Below are 17,421 nucleotides of genomic sequence, written 5' to 3'. Positions count from 1 at the left end.
TAACACTATGAGGTTTTTCATTCTTATAATTTTTCCACAAATCATTTTAATATTGAAATAAAATGAGCATTCTAAACTAAGCCATGGCTCCAGATCACTTTTATATTGATTGGGGTGGAAAAGCAGAGAATAAACTAAGCCATTGCCTCTACCTGATTTGTGGGATGTGTCTTTTATTACCTGTAGAAGAGAAAAATAACAAAAGAGAAAGCTAAAATAATCTGTTTGAAATGACTGTAGGACATTAGAGAAACTTGGACGTATAATAAAAATACCATAATTGGTTTTTTGGGGAAAAAAATGTAATCTGATTCCCAAGCATATTTAGCTAACCATTTTGCTTTCTTGAACACAGGAAAATTCCAGATGGGGTAAAGAAAGGTAGAAGGCCTTCCTGTCTTCCAGTAACCACAACATCAGCCTCCAAACTATTTAGTGACCTAAGTTTTGATTTATAAAATTTAAATTGTTCTTTTTTTGTATTTTCCTTAGGCTGTTCCTACAAGGCTAGATTTTTAAAGATTGGAAAAACTGGAGAGAAAAATAGAATAGTTGTATCAAATAATGCAGAGGGGCTTCAGGCTTGTGTTGTGAAATCATTCCATAGAGAAAACTTACTATCAATCCATTAAGTACTACCCATGATAGACCCATTGGACAAAGTTTTGTTTGGTCATATATCAATATGTGTATTATTTTTATGTTACAGTAAATGCCAGTGGGTTAATCTTTATAATCGCAGGTTAACGTGCTTGGAGAATCATTAACTAAAATTTACTTTCTATGTGAAGCCTAGTGCACAAAGAAAATAGTTATAAATCCATCCAAAAGATTTACCAATATTTTGAGACATCAGTTTGAATATTAAATAGCTTATCTGTCATCTTTTCCTCCTACAAATTTTTCATGCTAGCATAACTTAACATAAACTCCTTTACTTGGGGCTCTTGGGTGGCTCAGTTGGTTAAGCGTCTGACTCTTGGTTTAGGTTCAGGTCACGGTCTCACAGTTCATGGGTTCAAGCCCCACATCAGGCTCCATACTGACAGTGTGGAGCCTGCTTGGGATTCTGTCTCTCTCCCTCTCTATCCCTCCCCTACCCTCTGTCTCTTGCTTAAAATAAATAAACTTTAAAAAATAAAATAAAAATTCCTTTACAAATGGAGTTTCTATTTCAACTGGATTCATTTTAAAATATGTTAAGTATTGTTCACTTTAAACAATCAAGTTAAATGACAAACTCTTATTTTCTGATTTTTAAAGACTGTGTAACATCGTCCTTTATCCCTGTCAAGCCTTTCGATGTGACGGCTCAACCAGAACCCACGGTGGAGGTGGAAGAATTTGTTTACGACTCAACAAAGTATTGTCGTCCTTATAGAGTATACAAAAATCAAATTTACATTTACCCCAAGCACCTCAAGTATGATAGCCAGAAATGTTTCAACAAGGTACAATATACTTCCAAGATGTTATGCTCTCTCTGAACCCTATTGAGACCATATTAAGAGGGTTTTTTGAAAGTTCAAGTACAAATTATCATAGGTCAATATTTTGGAATAAAATCCATTTGCAGAAAATGCTTCATAAGGGACAGTGATGAGTTTCACCTTAAAGGTGCTTAAGGACGCACCGTATTATAACATATTAATAATCCTTTCTAAAATCAGCCCTAAATTGTTTTGTTCTAGACTTCTCTTATTTTCAGTTTCTTAAGATACTCCGAAAATAGCACACCTGCCTCCTTTTGATATGAGTTTTTTCTTCCTTTTAAATAATATCTCCAAAGCCTTCTGCTATTTCTGAACACTGTGGATACTGTCACAAGAAAGTGTCGGGCATTATACATTTTTCAGACTTAATTAGAAGCTACTTATTTTAGACGTTTGGATTGTTTTTTTGGTGTTATTTAACAGGAAATTACAATTTCCATTTTCCCTCTCTGTAATTTTAGGCTCGAAACATAACCGTGTGCATTGAATTCAAAAACTCTGACGAAGAAGGTGCCAAGCCCGTGAAGGTGAGCCAAGTCTTCACGGGGACCCAGCATCCAGGGGGAGGGCAGGTGCCCAGGTTCTTTTTGCCACCAAGGAGCTTTTTATCTGAATGTGATTGAAAGAGCAGCAATTTGGGGCACCTGGGTGGCTCAGTCGCTTAAGCGTCTGGCTTTGGCTCAGGTCGTGATCTCGAGGTTCATTGGTTTGAGCCCTGCGTCCAGCTCTGCGTTGGTATTGCAGAGCCTGCTTGGGATTCTGTCTCTCTCCCTCTCTCTCTCTCTCTGCCCATTCCCCACTTGGGCGTGTGCTCTCTCTCTCTCTCTCTCTCTCTCGCTCTCTCTCTCTTCTCAAAATAAATAAATAAACTTTAAAGAAAAGAAAAAAGAAAGAGGAGCAATTCAATACATCTGTTTTAGATTTCCTAAAATGTGCCTGATCTAATAGCCATCATTAACTGCATCTACTGGAAAGGCCGGACTTGTAGCCTTGCTTAGCTTTTCACGATATGGGAAAAACGAAACCATTCTAGTGTGACTAAATGCAAAGATTCCCCTTTAGAAGACTGCCCTCTTCAGAGATTAGCCCGCCTCTCAATTCCTCATCCTTGACTTCAAATGCCACATCCCAGCGGGCCCTCATGCGGCCTGTGTGGCAGCGCTGCTGTGTAGGAGCTTGATGGCTGGTGCAGCGGGCCTGTGGGATGCCCACATCCAGGGAAGGAAAGTGTGGCCCAGCAACCGAGGAGCTGGGAAATGGCTCTGGATAGTCGGTCCCGGCAGTTGATCGCATGATTTAATAAGATCCATCAGACCACGCGGTTTATCCAAACTGCATACTGCGACTGGATGTCATTTTTCAAAGTTCACATTTGATGTAGACTGTTTTTCTGTAAGGGACTTCAAACAACAAAGAGTAACCCATAAAAAGAGAGGATAATTCTTTTCGGTGGGCCTGTGGCCAGATCTTCCCAGTTTCTAGGAGTCAGAGGAATGAAATAGTGAGGGACAAAGCGAATTCCTAACTCACCCCTGCAATTATCTGAGATAATCTCTTACAGCACTCTGTCAGGTACCAATCCTGTTCTCAGTACCGAGGAGGTTTGCAGCATTATTCAGAAGAAGAAGAAGAGTCAATGTCACGGAGAAAGAGTTCTTTAAAATAGTCTTGAGCCACCATCGGTATCTGTAGGTTCCAAGTTCCGCAGTAACATTAGTGAGCATCAGGAGAGACAAACTAAGCAAAATGGAATTTTCAAGCAAGCAAAGGCAACGGCCAGATGGCAAGCACAGCAGGCCTGCTAGTGTAGTGTTGAAGGGGAAAATTCTAGCAATGGCAGGTGTGTGGGTCTCCTGTTTCATTGTGTTCTAAAGGATCACGCAGAGGGGTGCCTGGGTGGTGCAGTCGGTTAAGCGTCCAACTTCAGCCAGGTCACGATCTTGCGGTCCGCGAGTTCGAGCCCCGCGTCGGGCTCTGGGCTGATGGCTCAGAGCCTGGAGCCTGTTTTCGATTCTGTGTCTCCCTCTCTCTCTGCTCCTCCCCCCGTTCATGCTCTGTCTCTCTCTGTCCCAAAAATAAATAAACGTTGAAAAACAAATTTTTTTTTAAATAAAAAAAAAAAAGATCACGCAGAGATCAGCAGGCTGCAGAAGAGGGACCCTGATCCTTGGGCGAAGGGAGCTTTTAAGCTAGCTGCCTAGGAAGTGCCATATGACATCCCCTGGCTGGGAGAGAATAGTAATGCAATATGGTGAAGACTGGAACCAGCCCTATCCTTCCACCTCAGAATTCTTGGTTGCGAGCTGGCATGTCAGGGACTGGGGTCCAGCCAGACCTATGGTCACCGGGGACTCACTACCTTGGACTCTAAACGAGAGCTGGGTACCGTGGGCCCCTTCCGCAAGCCATCCTGCAGGAATCAGAATGGAACAAATTAGCTCTTATCTCCTGGGCAATCAAAAGTTAGGTAATGAACTGATTCAGGTGTTCAGCATTGATGTAATGGCTGCATGATGAATTAAAGCCTTCACATTTTCTTCAGCAGCACCCTGGTATCATAAATACAAGGCAGCAGGTGAAAGAAGTTCAAGGTTAATTAGATGTCAGCTAAGCCTGGCAAGGTGTCACAAAATTCGTCTTTGTTCCAGGATTGGTAACTGAAGGGTTGTGACATTTGTGTGTGTGTGCTCGGGGTTAATTTCAGACACTCATAACTATTCACCTCATAACTTTTTAAACAGTGTATTTATGGAAAACCTGGAGGGCCTCTCTTCACCTCAGCTGCCCACACAGCAGTTCTGCACCATTCCCAGAATCCGGATTTCTCTGACGAGGTAAGGCCCAGGCCTCCACAGCCCCCAGCAGCTCCTCACAGGATGGGTGAGTGGGTCAGGAAACTCACGAAGATAAACACTCTCTGGACCACATCTCAGACTGAGAGCCTGCCTTGACTGTGGTTTGCTTCACTGAGATTTAGAAACTGTATTCACTGACAGTCGTTCAGGGAGTTATGTTGCAAATTCAGACGTGTCCGCGTAGGATTGCCCTTCGAAAATGCGGTATTTTTATGGCATCGTTCTTTTTGAGTGAGGATATTTTTTTTCTTTTATCTCACTGCTCAGTGTAATCAAGATTGTGTTCGATAGCTTTACCAATCAATAGCTGCATTTCGGGTCATAATGGAAAGAACGTAGGAACAGACAGGAGTGTGAGCCAACACTCGCTGCTGACCTATGTGAACCCAAGTGATCTTGGATCCCCTCGGCTCTAAATGTAGCATAGAACAAGACCTGCCCTGGCCAACTCCTAAGCCTCTCTCTCTTATTATGTGCCAGGCCTCATGCCATACTCCATATTTGCATCGTCCCAATCCCCACAGCGTCCTCCAGAGAACCAGAGCGGGTAGGGGGAGATCGATGTGTACAGATGGGTAGATTTATTATACGGGATTGACTCACGTTGTTCTGGAGATGAGAAGTCTCGTGATGTTCCGTCTGCAAGGCTGAGACCTTGGAAAAGCCAGCGGTAGTGTCCGAAGGCCTGAGAGCCAGAGAGCCTCTGATGTAGACCCCAGTCCAAGTCTGATGGCCTGAGACGAAGGGCACCAAGGGCAGAGAAAATGGGTGTTCTAGTTCAAGCAGTCGGGCAGAGAGGGAATTCCTCCTTCTTCTGCCATTGTGTTCTATTTGGCCCTCATCAGATTGGATGACGAAAACCCGCACTGGGGAGGGCCGTCTGCTTTGCAGTCCTCCATTCAAATGCTCCACTCTTCCAGAAACACCCTCACTCACAGGCACACCCAGACATGATGTCCCAACAGCTGTCTGGGCATTCTGCATCCCAGTCAAGTTGACATAAAATTAACCTTCACACCTTCCTACTTTGTGGATAAGGACCCTGGGGCTCAGAGAAGTAACTTGGCCAAGGGCACACCACTAATAAGTGATCATCAGAGTTCAAACCAGGGCATGTGACTCTGGGGCCTGAAGCTTCGCCACTCTGCTCTAAGACATGTAAAAGCACTAAGTGAGGGGTGTCTGGGTGGCTCAGTTGCTCAAGCGTCCGACTCCTGATTTTGACTCAGGTCATGATCTCAGTTTGTGGAATTGAGCCCCACGCTGGGCTCTGGGCTGACAGCGCAGAGCCTGCTTGAGATTCTCTCTCTCTCCCTCTTTCACTGCTCCTTCTCCACGGGTGGTCTCTCTCTCTCAAAATAAATCAATAAACTTTAAAAAATAGACAAAACTGATCAGGCCAGTGATAAATTACTACACACAGGTCAGCTTGTGTTATAAAGAGACTCAGATAAACAAACTTTGATTAAATTTAATTTCTGACTGCAAAGCAAAGGTGTAATGCAACCTGCTGATTCAGTGTCTGGGTTTAAAAATATCACATCTTTTTATGAGTTTCCTATTGCTTCTATATAGTAAATCACCACATTTGGTGGCATAGAATAACCCATGTTCCAGTTCTGGAGGTTGTAACTCTGAAATGGGTCCCACGGGGCTGAAATCAAGGTGTCAGCAGGCCTGCAATCCTTCTGCAGGTTTTAGGGATGACTCCTTGACTCACCTTTCCCGACTTCTAGAGGTTTCTGCAGGCCTTGGCTGGTGACTCTCCGGCAGATGTTTCGTCACTCTGACTTCTTCTTCCCTTCTCATATCTCTGACTCCAACTTCCCTCCAATAAGGACTTTGTGATTACATTGGGCCCACGTGGTACTCCAACGCAACCTTTCCATTTTAAAATCCTTAATTTCACCCCTTTCGAAAATCCCGTTTAGTGTGTCTACAGATTCTGGATATCAGAGCAGGGAGGACATATTTGGGGGAGCTGCCATTCTCCCTTCCACACCTTAGTCCACATCAGTCATTTTTAAACTAATTAAGGAACCTCAGTGAGACCACAGACCTCCCTTCACCTTATCTCCTTCCTCCACATCCATTTAATGCACTTAAACTTTTTTCCCCATAGATTCAAGACAGAAGTGAAAAAAATTTAAGGTAAAGGGCTATTACCACATTACAGAATATTTATTTTATTGGCTGACCCCTTGGAAAAATCCATCTGAAAGATGCATCTCTGTAGACATCTAAGATTTTTTTTAAGGATGTTCTCACTGTTAACACTGGCTTTTAATCTCTCTTACACTCATGTGCTTCCCGGAATTCTTGTAAAAGCCATGAACTTTTCCACAGGAGAACATGTATATAATGAACAGCCTAGTGAACTGTGCAGTGCCGACTCAAACCTAAAGTTGCATTCATTGCAAAAATTGATAGAAATTCTTTCAAGGCATTGTTCTCAGTATAACGTAAATATTTGCAGTATTTGAGTGAAGGATGTTTACATTAATAGTTAATTGGAATTCTTGAGAGCCTACTACGTTCCCATATGCCCTTTATGTTGTCTTAAAAAAAAAAAAGAAAGAAAATTTCTTCTGGCATGTAACTAATTATTGTATGCTCTTCAACGTACATTGGCTTTTGTTACCAGGTTAGCATAGGGGCATATAAAGAATGTGTAAGCTTGTAAACCATTCTAATTCCGACGCTCTCAAATTTTACCATTCATCAGAATCACCTGGAAGGCCGGTTACAACACAGATCGCTGTAACCCACCCCAGATATTTGGATTCCATATGTCTGGACCGGGGCCTGAGAAGTTGCATGATACCTGTTAGAACAGGTTTCTAGATGATGTTGATGTTGCTGTTTGAGGGACACCATTTTCAAAACCAGTGTAGTAAATCCTTTCCTGAACAATGTGAAAACATATTAGCTACATAGGTGCACAGAGAGTGTAATAAATGAGCCGGCAGATAATTTGCATGGCTTTCTATCACCTTATTGCTTGACTATTCTGGAAACTACCTAGTTGCTGATACTGAGTTGAATGTAGCTTAACATGCGTGAGATCCTGGGATTCCAGCCTTAAGTAGTTATCAAAACACATTATTTCTCGTCCAGACGATCTTATTGCTAATTAGACCATACTCCTCGTGAGTCAAACCCCTGTAACATCTCTCAACTGGGTGCCTACATGTGCATCGTCCTACTTCACAAGGCTTTGGGAGAAATTAAATGACAATGTATGTGGCAGAGATTTGGAAACTGAAAGGCACTATAAAATATAGAGGGTCTCAAAACATTTCCTTTTGAGAACATGGGGTATTCTCCTAAGTACTTTTTTAACATATGTCAACTTTATGTTTTATATTTATTCAGAAGCATTCTTTATGTAGCTACAGAATGACATCTTCACAAAACAGCTCATTACTTAGTCACCATGATAACACATTTCGTAAGTGTTTTTTTCGTTAGGTTCAAAAAGGGATAGATTCTGTGCTTAAGTTACGTCATTTCCTACTGCCACATTTCTCAGCAGCATATCTATGAATCGCCTGGGGATCTTATTAAAATGCAGATTCTGATTCCACGTGTCTGGGGTAGTGTCCGAGACTGTGCATTTCTAATGAGCCCCCAAGTGATGCTCATTGGTCCAGGCACACAATCTGCGAGGCAAGGGCTCAGGTCACCCAGTGTATGTGCCTTGCTGATAGGTCCTCAATCTGTGCCTTGTGTGTGTGTGTGTGTGTGTGTGTGTGTGTGTGTGTGTGTTTAATCCATTCTCTACTGGCTAAATTATCCAATGAGAAATACTACACCTTCCAAATTATCATCATCACCACAGTAAAGAAGTAAAAATATCAGCCTCTTAACACATGACTGCTAGCAGGATAGATATTCATTGAGAGTCAAATCAATGTTTCTACCACGAGGTAGGAAACACGGAACTCAGTTCCAGTAAAAGAATTTTTAAAAGGTCAAGGTGCCTATGCTGTGTCTTTCCCTGACCCCAGGCAAATGAGTTTAATCTCAGTCCAGCTATGATCTCTTTCATTGCAGGTGAAAATCGAGCTCCCAACACAGCTCCATGAGAAACACCATATTTTGTTTTCTTTTTATCACGTCACTTGTGACATAAATGCCAAGGCTAACGCCAAGAAAAAGGAGACTCTGGAAACATCAGGTACTGACGGGCAGCATTCCGAGACAGCTTCACAGGGGGTCTGTGGGACTTGCATTGGGGAGTATTTTAAAGCTATGATTTATTAAAATTTTTAGTGAAGTTTTATATTCATAAGTGACTCATAACTTTGTTTTTGGTCCTCACCACGGAGGTTTGTACTCAGAAGTTTTCTCTTTGTTCTTCCTCTGCACAGTTGGGTATGCTTGGCTTCCACTGATGAGACATGATCAGATTGCTTCTCAAGAGTACAATATCCCAATAGCAACAAGCCTGCCTCCTAATTATTTAAGCGTTCAAGATTCTGCGAGTGGGAAGGTATTGAGTGATGCATAATGTAAGGGAAAAAAGAAATACATGAGCTACATGGCACCAGGTTATCTTCTGTCTGCCGTTTAATTTAACCCAAAGGCCACGGTGTATGTATCCATCGTAGTGATGAGTCATGTACCCCACAATATCTCAAGCGTCTTGTTTAGTTTCTGGCCAGGAGAAATGATCTATTAGAATGACTCGCTGATAACGGTCTCACTCCCCAATATTGCCAACTATATTCGCATCTTTTCTTTCCCATCCCTAGAGTCATGGAAGATGATGTCATGGGTCAGGACAGCCAATTAACATAAGCTAAATAACCTGTTTAGTTTCTTTTCTCAAGTTGCCGCAGCGACGGTAACGCGCCCTTTTTTACAGCATGGCGGAAGTGACATTAAGTGGGTCGACGGTGGAAAGCCTCTCTTCAGAGTGTCAACATTTGTGGTGTCCACAGTGAATACTCAGGTGAGCGTGTTGTCCTTAAATGTCAGCATCCAGGTGAGCGTGTTGTCCTTAAATGTCAGCATCAGCCCCAACACGTGCGATCAGCGGGGGGCTCCTGTATTCACGGAAGGGGACTCCCCATGTCACATGCTGTCAGAGAGCAGGTGACTGAAAACTGCCAAGGCAGAATGTCTGCAGCATAATTTTATGCCTCTCCGAGAAGAGAGAGAATGTCCCAACCCTCCAGAACCAGGGACTAGAGTATCGGAGGTGTCTTTGTCAGGTTGGTGCCCACCCCCCTCCTTGAAATATGGTTTGCTTCCACAGACAACACCCACGTGTCAAACATGGCGAAGGTTAAAATGGAAGAATTTGGATCTTTACCTCAAAACTAAGTCTGACTCCCAGGGCCTATCCAGTGCTCCGAATGCCAAGGCATCCGCTCCAAACGCAGAATTGCGTCTCAGGGCCTCCTCGGCCAAATTCGGCCTCAGTGACCCTGCACAGGCCACCCCACCCTTGCAGTCAGTATTTTTGTCATCAGGAGAATGGTGACGATAAAATCTACCTAAGGTTTGGGGAAGGATCAAAAGGAGAAACCACGTGTGAAAATATCTCAGGAACTTCAAAATGCTCTCCAATTGCAATTACAGTCATTGCTAAATTACCACAGGCTCGCCCCTTCCGTTGCCTGGCAGTTTATTTTACTACACTATATGGACTTTTATGATGACAAATTATAAATTACAAAGCAGATTCCTACAAGTATATAGACTACGGATTTCTCCGTGAGTTGCTAATTACTTGGTTGCTAAGAAAAATGAAACAATCCGGGGATTACACACATAACGGACCAGAATTTCCCTCGGTGACCTCTGGTTCCTCAAGCCAGATTTAGCCCTCTTGCCCAGTCCTCTACCCAAACTCTTCAAACCCATTTGGTCTCCGATGCCATCCCCCCCTGGGGCACGTCCCACACAACGGTCCTTCCCCACCTAATCCTGCCTTTCTGTACCTCAGAATACCAGTGTCTCTTTCTCACACTTCCGGCCGCTTTCCTCCCCGCAGCCCAGGTGTCTGTCTGACTCACCACCACTCACCTTTCTCTTACTGCCCCTTCCACCGCCCACGTACGCGTTGCCCTGTGGGGGATACATTCATCTTTCCTCAAGCACAGGACTTACCTCAGTGATCAACCGCCCAGGCCCTCTCTTGCACCGTGTCTCCCAACTGCCTAGCGTCCCGTTTGACACTCAGCCCTCCTGGCCAGGAAGGCAGTCCCTCCTTCTCTTCCTCCCCTCCCCACATGGGCCTGGTCAGCGCTTACCCATCCTTCAGACCCAGACTCAAATGTCACTTTCTCAAAGAAGCCCCTCCCATTCCCGGACCCCTCAGACAGGCCCCGCCATCTTGTCATACACCCATATGGCACCCTGCTTTCCTGTGAAGCACTTACCTAACTGTGACCAAGTAGCTATGTGTTGAAATTGTGGTATGGTGCCAGTCTCCCTGGCGTAATGGAAGGGACTGGGTTTTCCTGGCCCTCCACTCCATCCTCCGCACCTGCCAAGGGCCTGGCACAGAGTCAGCTTGCAGTAAGTGATTGTCCAATAGATGAATAAATGAAGTGAAACTGAAAGTATCACACACACACACATGCACACCAGAGGGAACCCTGAGGGAAACCCAAGTCACAGATGCGCTTCTAGAATCAACAGATACATCCAGATACACATCCAGAATGTGTATCTTCACTAAAATTCTGTGTCTCGCTTTCTGACTGTATAACTCTGACCTCAGCTCAGAACTTAGAGAATCTCCAAGCTGCCACCTTCTTCAGGAAATAGCATGAAAGGATGTATTAGTTTGCTGTGGCTGCGGTAACAAAACACCACAGACTGGGCAGCCTAAACCACAGAAATTTATGTTCTCACGGTTCTGGAGGCTGGAAGTCCAGTATCGAGGTGTCAGCAAGGTTTGTTTCTTCTGAGGCCTCTCTGCTTGGTGCATAGGTGGTCACCTTCTTGCTGGGTCCCCTCGTGGTCTTTCCCTGTGTGCCAACACACATCTGGTGTCTGTCTCTGGGTCCAGATCTCCTCTTTTATAGAGACATCAATCATACTGGATTAGGTCCACCCTAACTGCCTCATTTTTAAATTTATAATTGTCTCTCTAAAGAGCTTATCTTTAAATACGGTTACATTCTGGGGCGCCTGGGTGGCTCAGTCGGTTAAGCATCTGACTTCAGCTCAGGTCACGATCTCACGGTTTGTGAGTTCAAGCCCCGCATCGGGCTCTGTGCTAACCGTTCGGAGCCTAGAGCCTGCTTCGGATCCTGTGTCTCCCTCTCTCTCTGTCCCTCCCAGCTCACGTTCTGTCTCTCTCTGTCTCAGAAATAAAAATTAAAAACAATTTAAATATAGCTACATTCTGAGTTAGTGGAAGTTAGGACTTCAATGTATGGATTGTGGGAGAACATAATTCCCCCCATAACAAAGGGTCCAAGTCATTTTTATCTCATCAGGTTAGTGTGAACTGCCTCATTTTTTATTAGCTCAGACATTTTAAGCCTGCAAATGTCCCTCTGCATCTTAAGAGTACATCCTCTCTTGTGTGTTAAGAAATATGTAAGAAAACTATCTAGAAGTCTGTGGAAAAACCAGGAAGATGCAAGAAGGCAATTTAAAAAGGGGGCACCTGGGTGGCTCAGTCGGTTAAGCATCCGACTTCCACTCAGCTCATGATCTCACGGTTCATGAGTTCGAGCCCCGCATTGGGCTCTGTGCTGACAGCTCAGAGCCTGGAACCTGCTTTGGATTCTCTGTCTCCCTCTCTCTGCTCTCTCTCCCTCTCTCTCTCTCTCTCTCTCTCCTCAAAAATAAACAAAAACATTTAAAAATTAAAATTAAATTAAATTAAATGATGAGGGGAACAGAGCCAAGGAAAGTGCTTCTCCAGTCACTGTCATGTGGCTGAGAAGGAAAACATACCTATGAGGAAGAAATAAGAGAGAAAGCAGGCTTGGTGGTCCAGGCAGAGCCTTCAGTGTGCCAGAATGTCTAGCGGAAACGAAAGCGTTCATTCTCAATCCTTGATAAAGTACCTGCTCATTGATGCGTCGGTTCTACAGAAATACTCGCACCGCCCATCGCCATGATTGCGTCACCGGAAATAAACGCTTTCTTTCCTGATTCAGGATCCCCACGTGAGCGCGTTTTTCCGACAGTGCCAAAAAAGGGAGAAAGATATGTCTCAGTCGCCTACCTCGAATTTCATCCGCTCTTGTAAGGTAACAGTGACCTGCAAACAGTTTCAGTGTCTCCAAGGTAGAAATGGGGGAAAGGGGTCTTTCCGGTTTCCAGCGAGTAGCAAACTAAGAGGTTACTGCCCTTGAAGATTTTTAGATGCCTTATCAATTTCAGAGAGTAAATGGTTATGTCTCAGTGCCTGGTTTTTGTGTGTTGCTTAAAAAACTAGCAGAGATCAGGGGTTTTTTCCAAAAGAAAAATGGTTGAAAATCAGAATCAGTTGATTTTAAATTAAGTAATTATATAAAGTGCCCTTGCAACATCACCCCCATGCCTGTGTGCCCTTGCCAAATGCAATGAAGAATAAAGCCAAAGGAAGGTGAGCTACAGCGTTCATATTTGAGTTCTAAAAAAACAGCAGCAGAATGTGCCTTAAAATTCATCGGTGCCTTTTTTTTTTTTCCTACCAATTTACACAGAACTTACTGAATGTGGAAAAGATTCACACAATCATGAGTTTTCTGCCTATAATCTTGAATCAGCTGTTCAAGGTGCTGGTACAGAGCGAGGAAGACGAAATAAGTACAGCCGTGACCAGGTATCTATCACACGGTCTCAGGAGAAGAGATCTTCCAGTCCGTGGTTGCACCAAACTGATTGCAAGAGAATGACCACTACTCGCATGTGCCTGCGTTTCATTTGAACACAGATCTCAAATCTTAAGTATTTATCACTCTTGACTTCTTGCTTTCAAGTCATTTGTTAGTATCATTTGGATAAAGTTTTAGACCTCTTTTTTTTTTTACTCTTTCTTCTGTTTTATCATTAAGCTTTTTGTTTAGAGATAATTAGAGATTTGCATTCAGTCATAAGAAATAATGCAGAGAGACCCCATGTTCCCTTTACCCAGTTTACCAATGGCAACATCTTGCAAAACTGTAACACAGTATCACCACCAGGATATTGACATTGATGGAATGAGGATACAGAACAATTTCCATCACCCGGGAATCCCTCATGTTGCCTTTTTATAGCCACAGTTACTTCCATCATATCACATCACATCCCCACCCCATCCCTGGTAACTACTAATCTGTTAAAATTTTAGATAGATAGATAGATAGATAGATAGATAGATAGATAGATAGATAGAGATATGAAGGAGAGCTGGGGATTTTTCCAGTTTTTTGTAGATTCTAGGTGAACACAAGATTTTATTTTTCAGATTAATAGCCAATGCAATTGCTGGGTCATATGATAATTGCACGTGTAGCTTTTAAGAAAACACTGAATTGTTTTCCGGAGTAGCTGTACCATTTTGCATTCACCCTAGACTTTTTTTAAGATTTTTCTTAAATTGTTCTCACTTTAAATTTGTCTATGCTACATTCTTCCAACATTACTAATCTGTCTAATGACTCTGACAATCATAATTTCCTCTCCATAAAGATACCGTTTTAAGTTAGTTAAAGGATCATATATTTCTAATGTTCAGTGTTTTAAAAATATTAGTCACAGAATTCTAGGAAGAAAAATTGCTATTAACATTGAAATGTGTCCAGAACTTTCCTAACTCATAAGCATATTATTAACCTCTTCCAGAATGAGGGTTTTTAGCCTCATTTTTATTTTTTAATTTACATATTTAAATGCAAGTTAATTAATATACAGTGTCATATTGGTTTCGGGAGTAGAACCAGGTGACTCATCACTTACATATGACACCCAGTGCTCATCCCAACAAGTGCCCTCCTTAATGTCCATCTCCCATTTAACCCATCCCCCCACCCTGCTCCCCTCCAGCAACCCTGTTTGTTCTCTGTATTTAAGAGTCCCTTATGGTTTGCCTCCCTCTCTGTTTTTATCTTCGCTTTCATTTTTTTTTTAATTTTTTTTTTTTACATTTTATTTATTTTTGATAGACAGAGAGAGACAGAGCACAAGTGGGGGAGGGGCAGAGAGAGAGGGAGACACAGAATCTGAAGCAGGCTTCAGGCTCTGAGCCGTCAGCACAGAGCCTGACACGGGGCTCGAACTCACAAACCGCGAGATCATGACCTGAGCTGAAGTCGGACGCTCAATTGACTAAGCCACCCAGGCGTCCCTCTTCATTTTCATTTTTAAAGTAGAGCCCTGAAGCTCTGAAAAATTAATGCCTAATCGTTCCATGAGAGCCAGTTCTGGACCCAGTTCCCAACTGTACCTTCAGTTGAGGCTCTTTCCAGTATGAATATATGGGTCTTTGTTGACAAGACTTCTCAATATTTCGGCGGATAGATCTGTTGAAAATGTGAGACATTCTAAAACATCAGTCACAGCCATAGAGCAACTGGAGGTATGCATGTGAAAACAATCAGCCCACACCACTGCTGCTATTAGAAACTCAGCAGCTAAGGAGGGAAATAAAAAAAACAAAACCCTGAATCTTAACCTCATCGCTTTCCGCAAAAACATGTGTAGCACCTCTGTGTTGAAAGGAAAGGTCCTCTTAAATGGACTATGATAATCAATTGGAAGTTAAACGTCTTGAGTTTTAATCAGGTACTAAAACTGATCCCTTTTCCAAGAAGGCAGTGTCTTCAAACGGGCAAGCCATAGAAGTCTCCAGTGGGACAGTGCAGCCGTAAGATATTACTTCTATCTTAGTGTTTCGAGATTTCAGGGTTGGAAATAGTTAATAGGTAATAGGGATATTAAATATCCCGTATTGGGGGATGAGAGGAGGTATCTGAAATTGGTCCATGCGTTCATTCAGTATCTATTAAATACCCAGTTTATGGAACATACCAGTGACAACCCAAGTGGTATTTTCCCGCTTTCTCCAGAAAGGCCACTGAAGTTTTGTTTTTCCAGGGTTCTGACCGACATCGTGGCCAAGTGCCATGAGGAACAGCTGGACCACTCCATCCAGTCGTACATTAAGGTATGAAATCGACACTTGAACACTGGGCATATCCCCTTGTGCTGTGTGGTTTGTCTCATTTCCTGTCTGCAACAAGTAGGAAGTTTCTCCCGTTAGCTGGATGGGGCTTCCCCTCGGTAATATCAAGCATTCCCCTTAGCTACTTAGAACCCCATCTCTTCGCATTGATAACCCAGACGTGCTCTTTAACTATATAAATAACATGTACCTGTGCAAATGAAGATTTATACGGGGAGGAAGAGCAAAGAAAGAGAAGAGAAAATGAAAAAGTATTGCCCTTTTGAAGTCAACATTACAAATAAATGCAATTCCTGTGTATATTTAAGGAATATTTTTCCTGTTGGCTTGTTGAATGCTCTGTGTTTCTTCTGTAATGTTTTCTTAGCTCTTTTTATTGTTTTCTCAGGCATTATTTCATTTTCCCAGTTACTGTATATTTGTACCTGCTTCTGGTATGTTAAGTCCTTTATCCTCGGGCATGATCCACTAGCCCATTCCGTCATTGTGCACTGCTTCCTCCAGCCCTCCTTCGCCAAGTGTTCACTCGGACATGTTCATATTCTCATTTCCCGTTGGCCTGTGACTTAATGCCAGTGAACTTGTGATGATGTTTGCACATTAGAGTTCCTGCCTAAATGTCATCTTCTTGAATGAAAAGAAAGAATCCATCCAGACATGAATAAGAGTGCCTCATATTGCTTTCTAATGCATAAAGGAGCTAAATTTCTATTTTTTTTAATGCATACGATTAAATCTTTTTGAGACACAGACCTTTTTTAATTAAAAGAATTTATTCCATTAATATATACAAATGGACATATACTTATATAATTTAGGTGTCTAGAAAGGTGACTAGAGAAGAATTGGGGGGGAGGGCAGTTGTGCTAGAAATGTGTAAAAGACAAAAACAAAACTTCCTGTGAAATTTCATTCTGGAGGGAACCCCTCTGTGATACCATCGGTGAGGAATTTGTTCATGGCGGTTTTAGATCTGCATATTTTCTACCTGCCAGAAATGTTAGATAATCTCCCCAAATACCTAAGTATGACTTGTTCCCTTCCTTACAATAGTCCATATGCCAAAAATAGTCAGCCACTTCACAGTTATTTCCCTATTGTATAATTTTGCCCAATAATATGTACATTTCAGTTGTGGAAAGCCAGTTCGACCTACAAATTCTTTTTTTAGTTTGTTCTCTGAGACAGAATCATAGTGTACTTTGAGCAGGTATTGATGAATTTACGTTCAACAGAAATCATCTACAGGACTTTCACTCTCTCAGTGCTTACCCTGAGTTTTCCATTTCAATCTCCAAAGGGGCTAAGAAGAAAACAGTTCCCCAGTCCTTATTACACAAAGGCATCTCCATCTCAACACAAGTATTTGCCTTGTTCCAATGGGATCATTGAAAATTACATTAAGAACCCATGATGTTGTGACTATTTTTGTGACAGCCAAGGCAAGTCCCTTATAAGTCAGCTCTCAGACTCATTCTGTGATGCTCTTGGAAAGCTATATGGGAAGGCATCCTGATATGGTCTTTATTTTTGACCAGGATGTTTGAAATCTCCTGATGAGACCATTTGATTTTGTAATACAGGAGACTGCCTACTTAGTTTGCTTTGAAGTGGATGAAATTCAGGAATATACCTAAGTAGAATTCCAAGCTGATAACAATTCCTAAAGATATTTTATAAAATACTTTCACATACCTACAGCGAGCACACCCTAATAAATAGTATCAACAGTAATTTTACTCTAGAAAGAACACTAAACTAGCAAGTGGGAAATTAGATCCTAGTCGAGGTTAAATAGTTAACTAGAACAATCAGCCTCTCTTGACCTCATTTTTACTCCTGTGAAGTGAGAAGGATGAACCAGATGAATATCCAGCTCTATGATTCTGTTATTGGACTCCTGTTGCAATACATGGTTGACTGTCTGACCTTGACCAAGGAGTCTCAT

General features: G+C 42.5%; 1 protein-coding gene across 12 annotated transcripts in view; it reads left to right on the top strand.

Moving 5' to 3' along the window:
• Nucleotides 1–17,421, top strand: part of DOCK10 (dedicator of cytokinesis 10) — a 268,554-nt gene that overhangs the window by 185,809 nt on the left and 65,324 nt on the right. For all 12 annotated transcript variants that reach the window (XM_053215871.1, XM_027049213.2, XM_053215870.1 and 9 more), the window contains exons 17-25: nt 1,264–1,451; nt 1,955–2,020; nt 4,235–4,327; nt 8,405–8,528; nt 8,722–8,843; nt 9,219–9,305; nt 12,481–12,573; nt 13,012–13,130; nt 15,386–15,455. In XM_053215871.1, the coding sequence (XP_053071846.1) occupies nt 1,264–1,451; nt 1,955–2,020; nt 4,235–4,327; nt 8,405–8,528; nt 8,722–8,843; nt 9,219–9,305; nt 12,481–12,573; nt 13,012–13,130; nt 15,386–15,455 (962 nt within the window). The remainder of the gene's footprint in view (nt 1–1,263; nt 1,452–1,954; nt 2,021–4,234; nt 4,328–8,404; nt 8,529–8,721; nt 8,844–9,218; nt 9,306–12,480; nt 12,574–13,011; nt 13,131–15,385; nt 15,456–17,421) is intronic.

Source organism: Acinonyx jubatus, chromosome C1 (genome assembly GCF_027475565.1).
Source record: "Acinonyx jubatus isolate Ajub_Pintada_27869175 chromosome C1, VMU_Ajub_asm_v1.0, whole genome shotgun sequence".
In the NCBI taxonomy this organism is placed as follows: domain Eukaryota; kingdom Metazoa; phylum Chordata; class Mammalia; order Carnivora; family Felidae; genus Acinonyx; species Acinonyx jubatus.
Note: the sequence above shows the minus strand (reverse complement) of the source record. Positions and strands in the feature narration are given on the sequence as shown.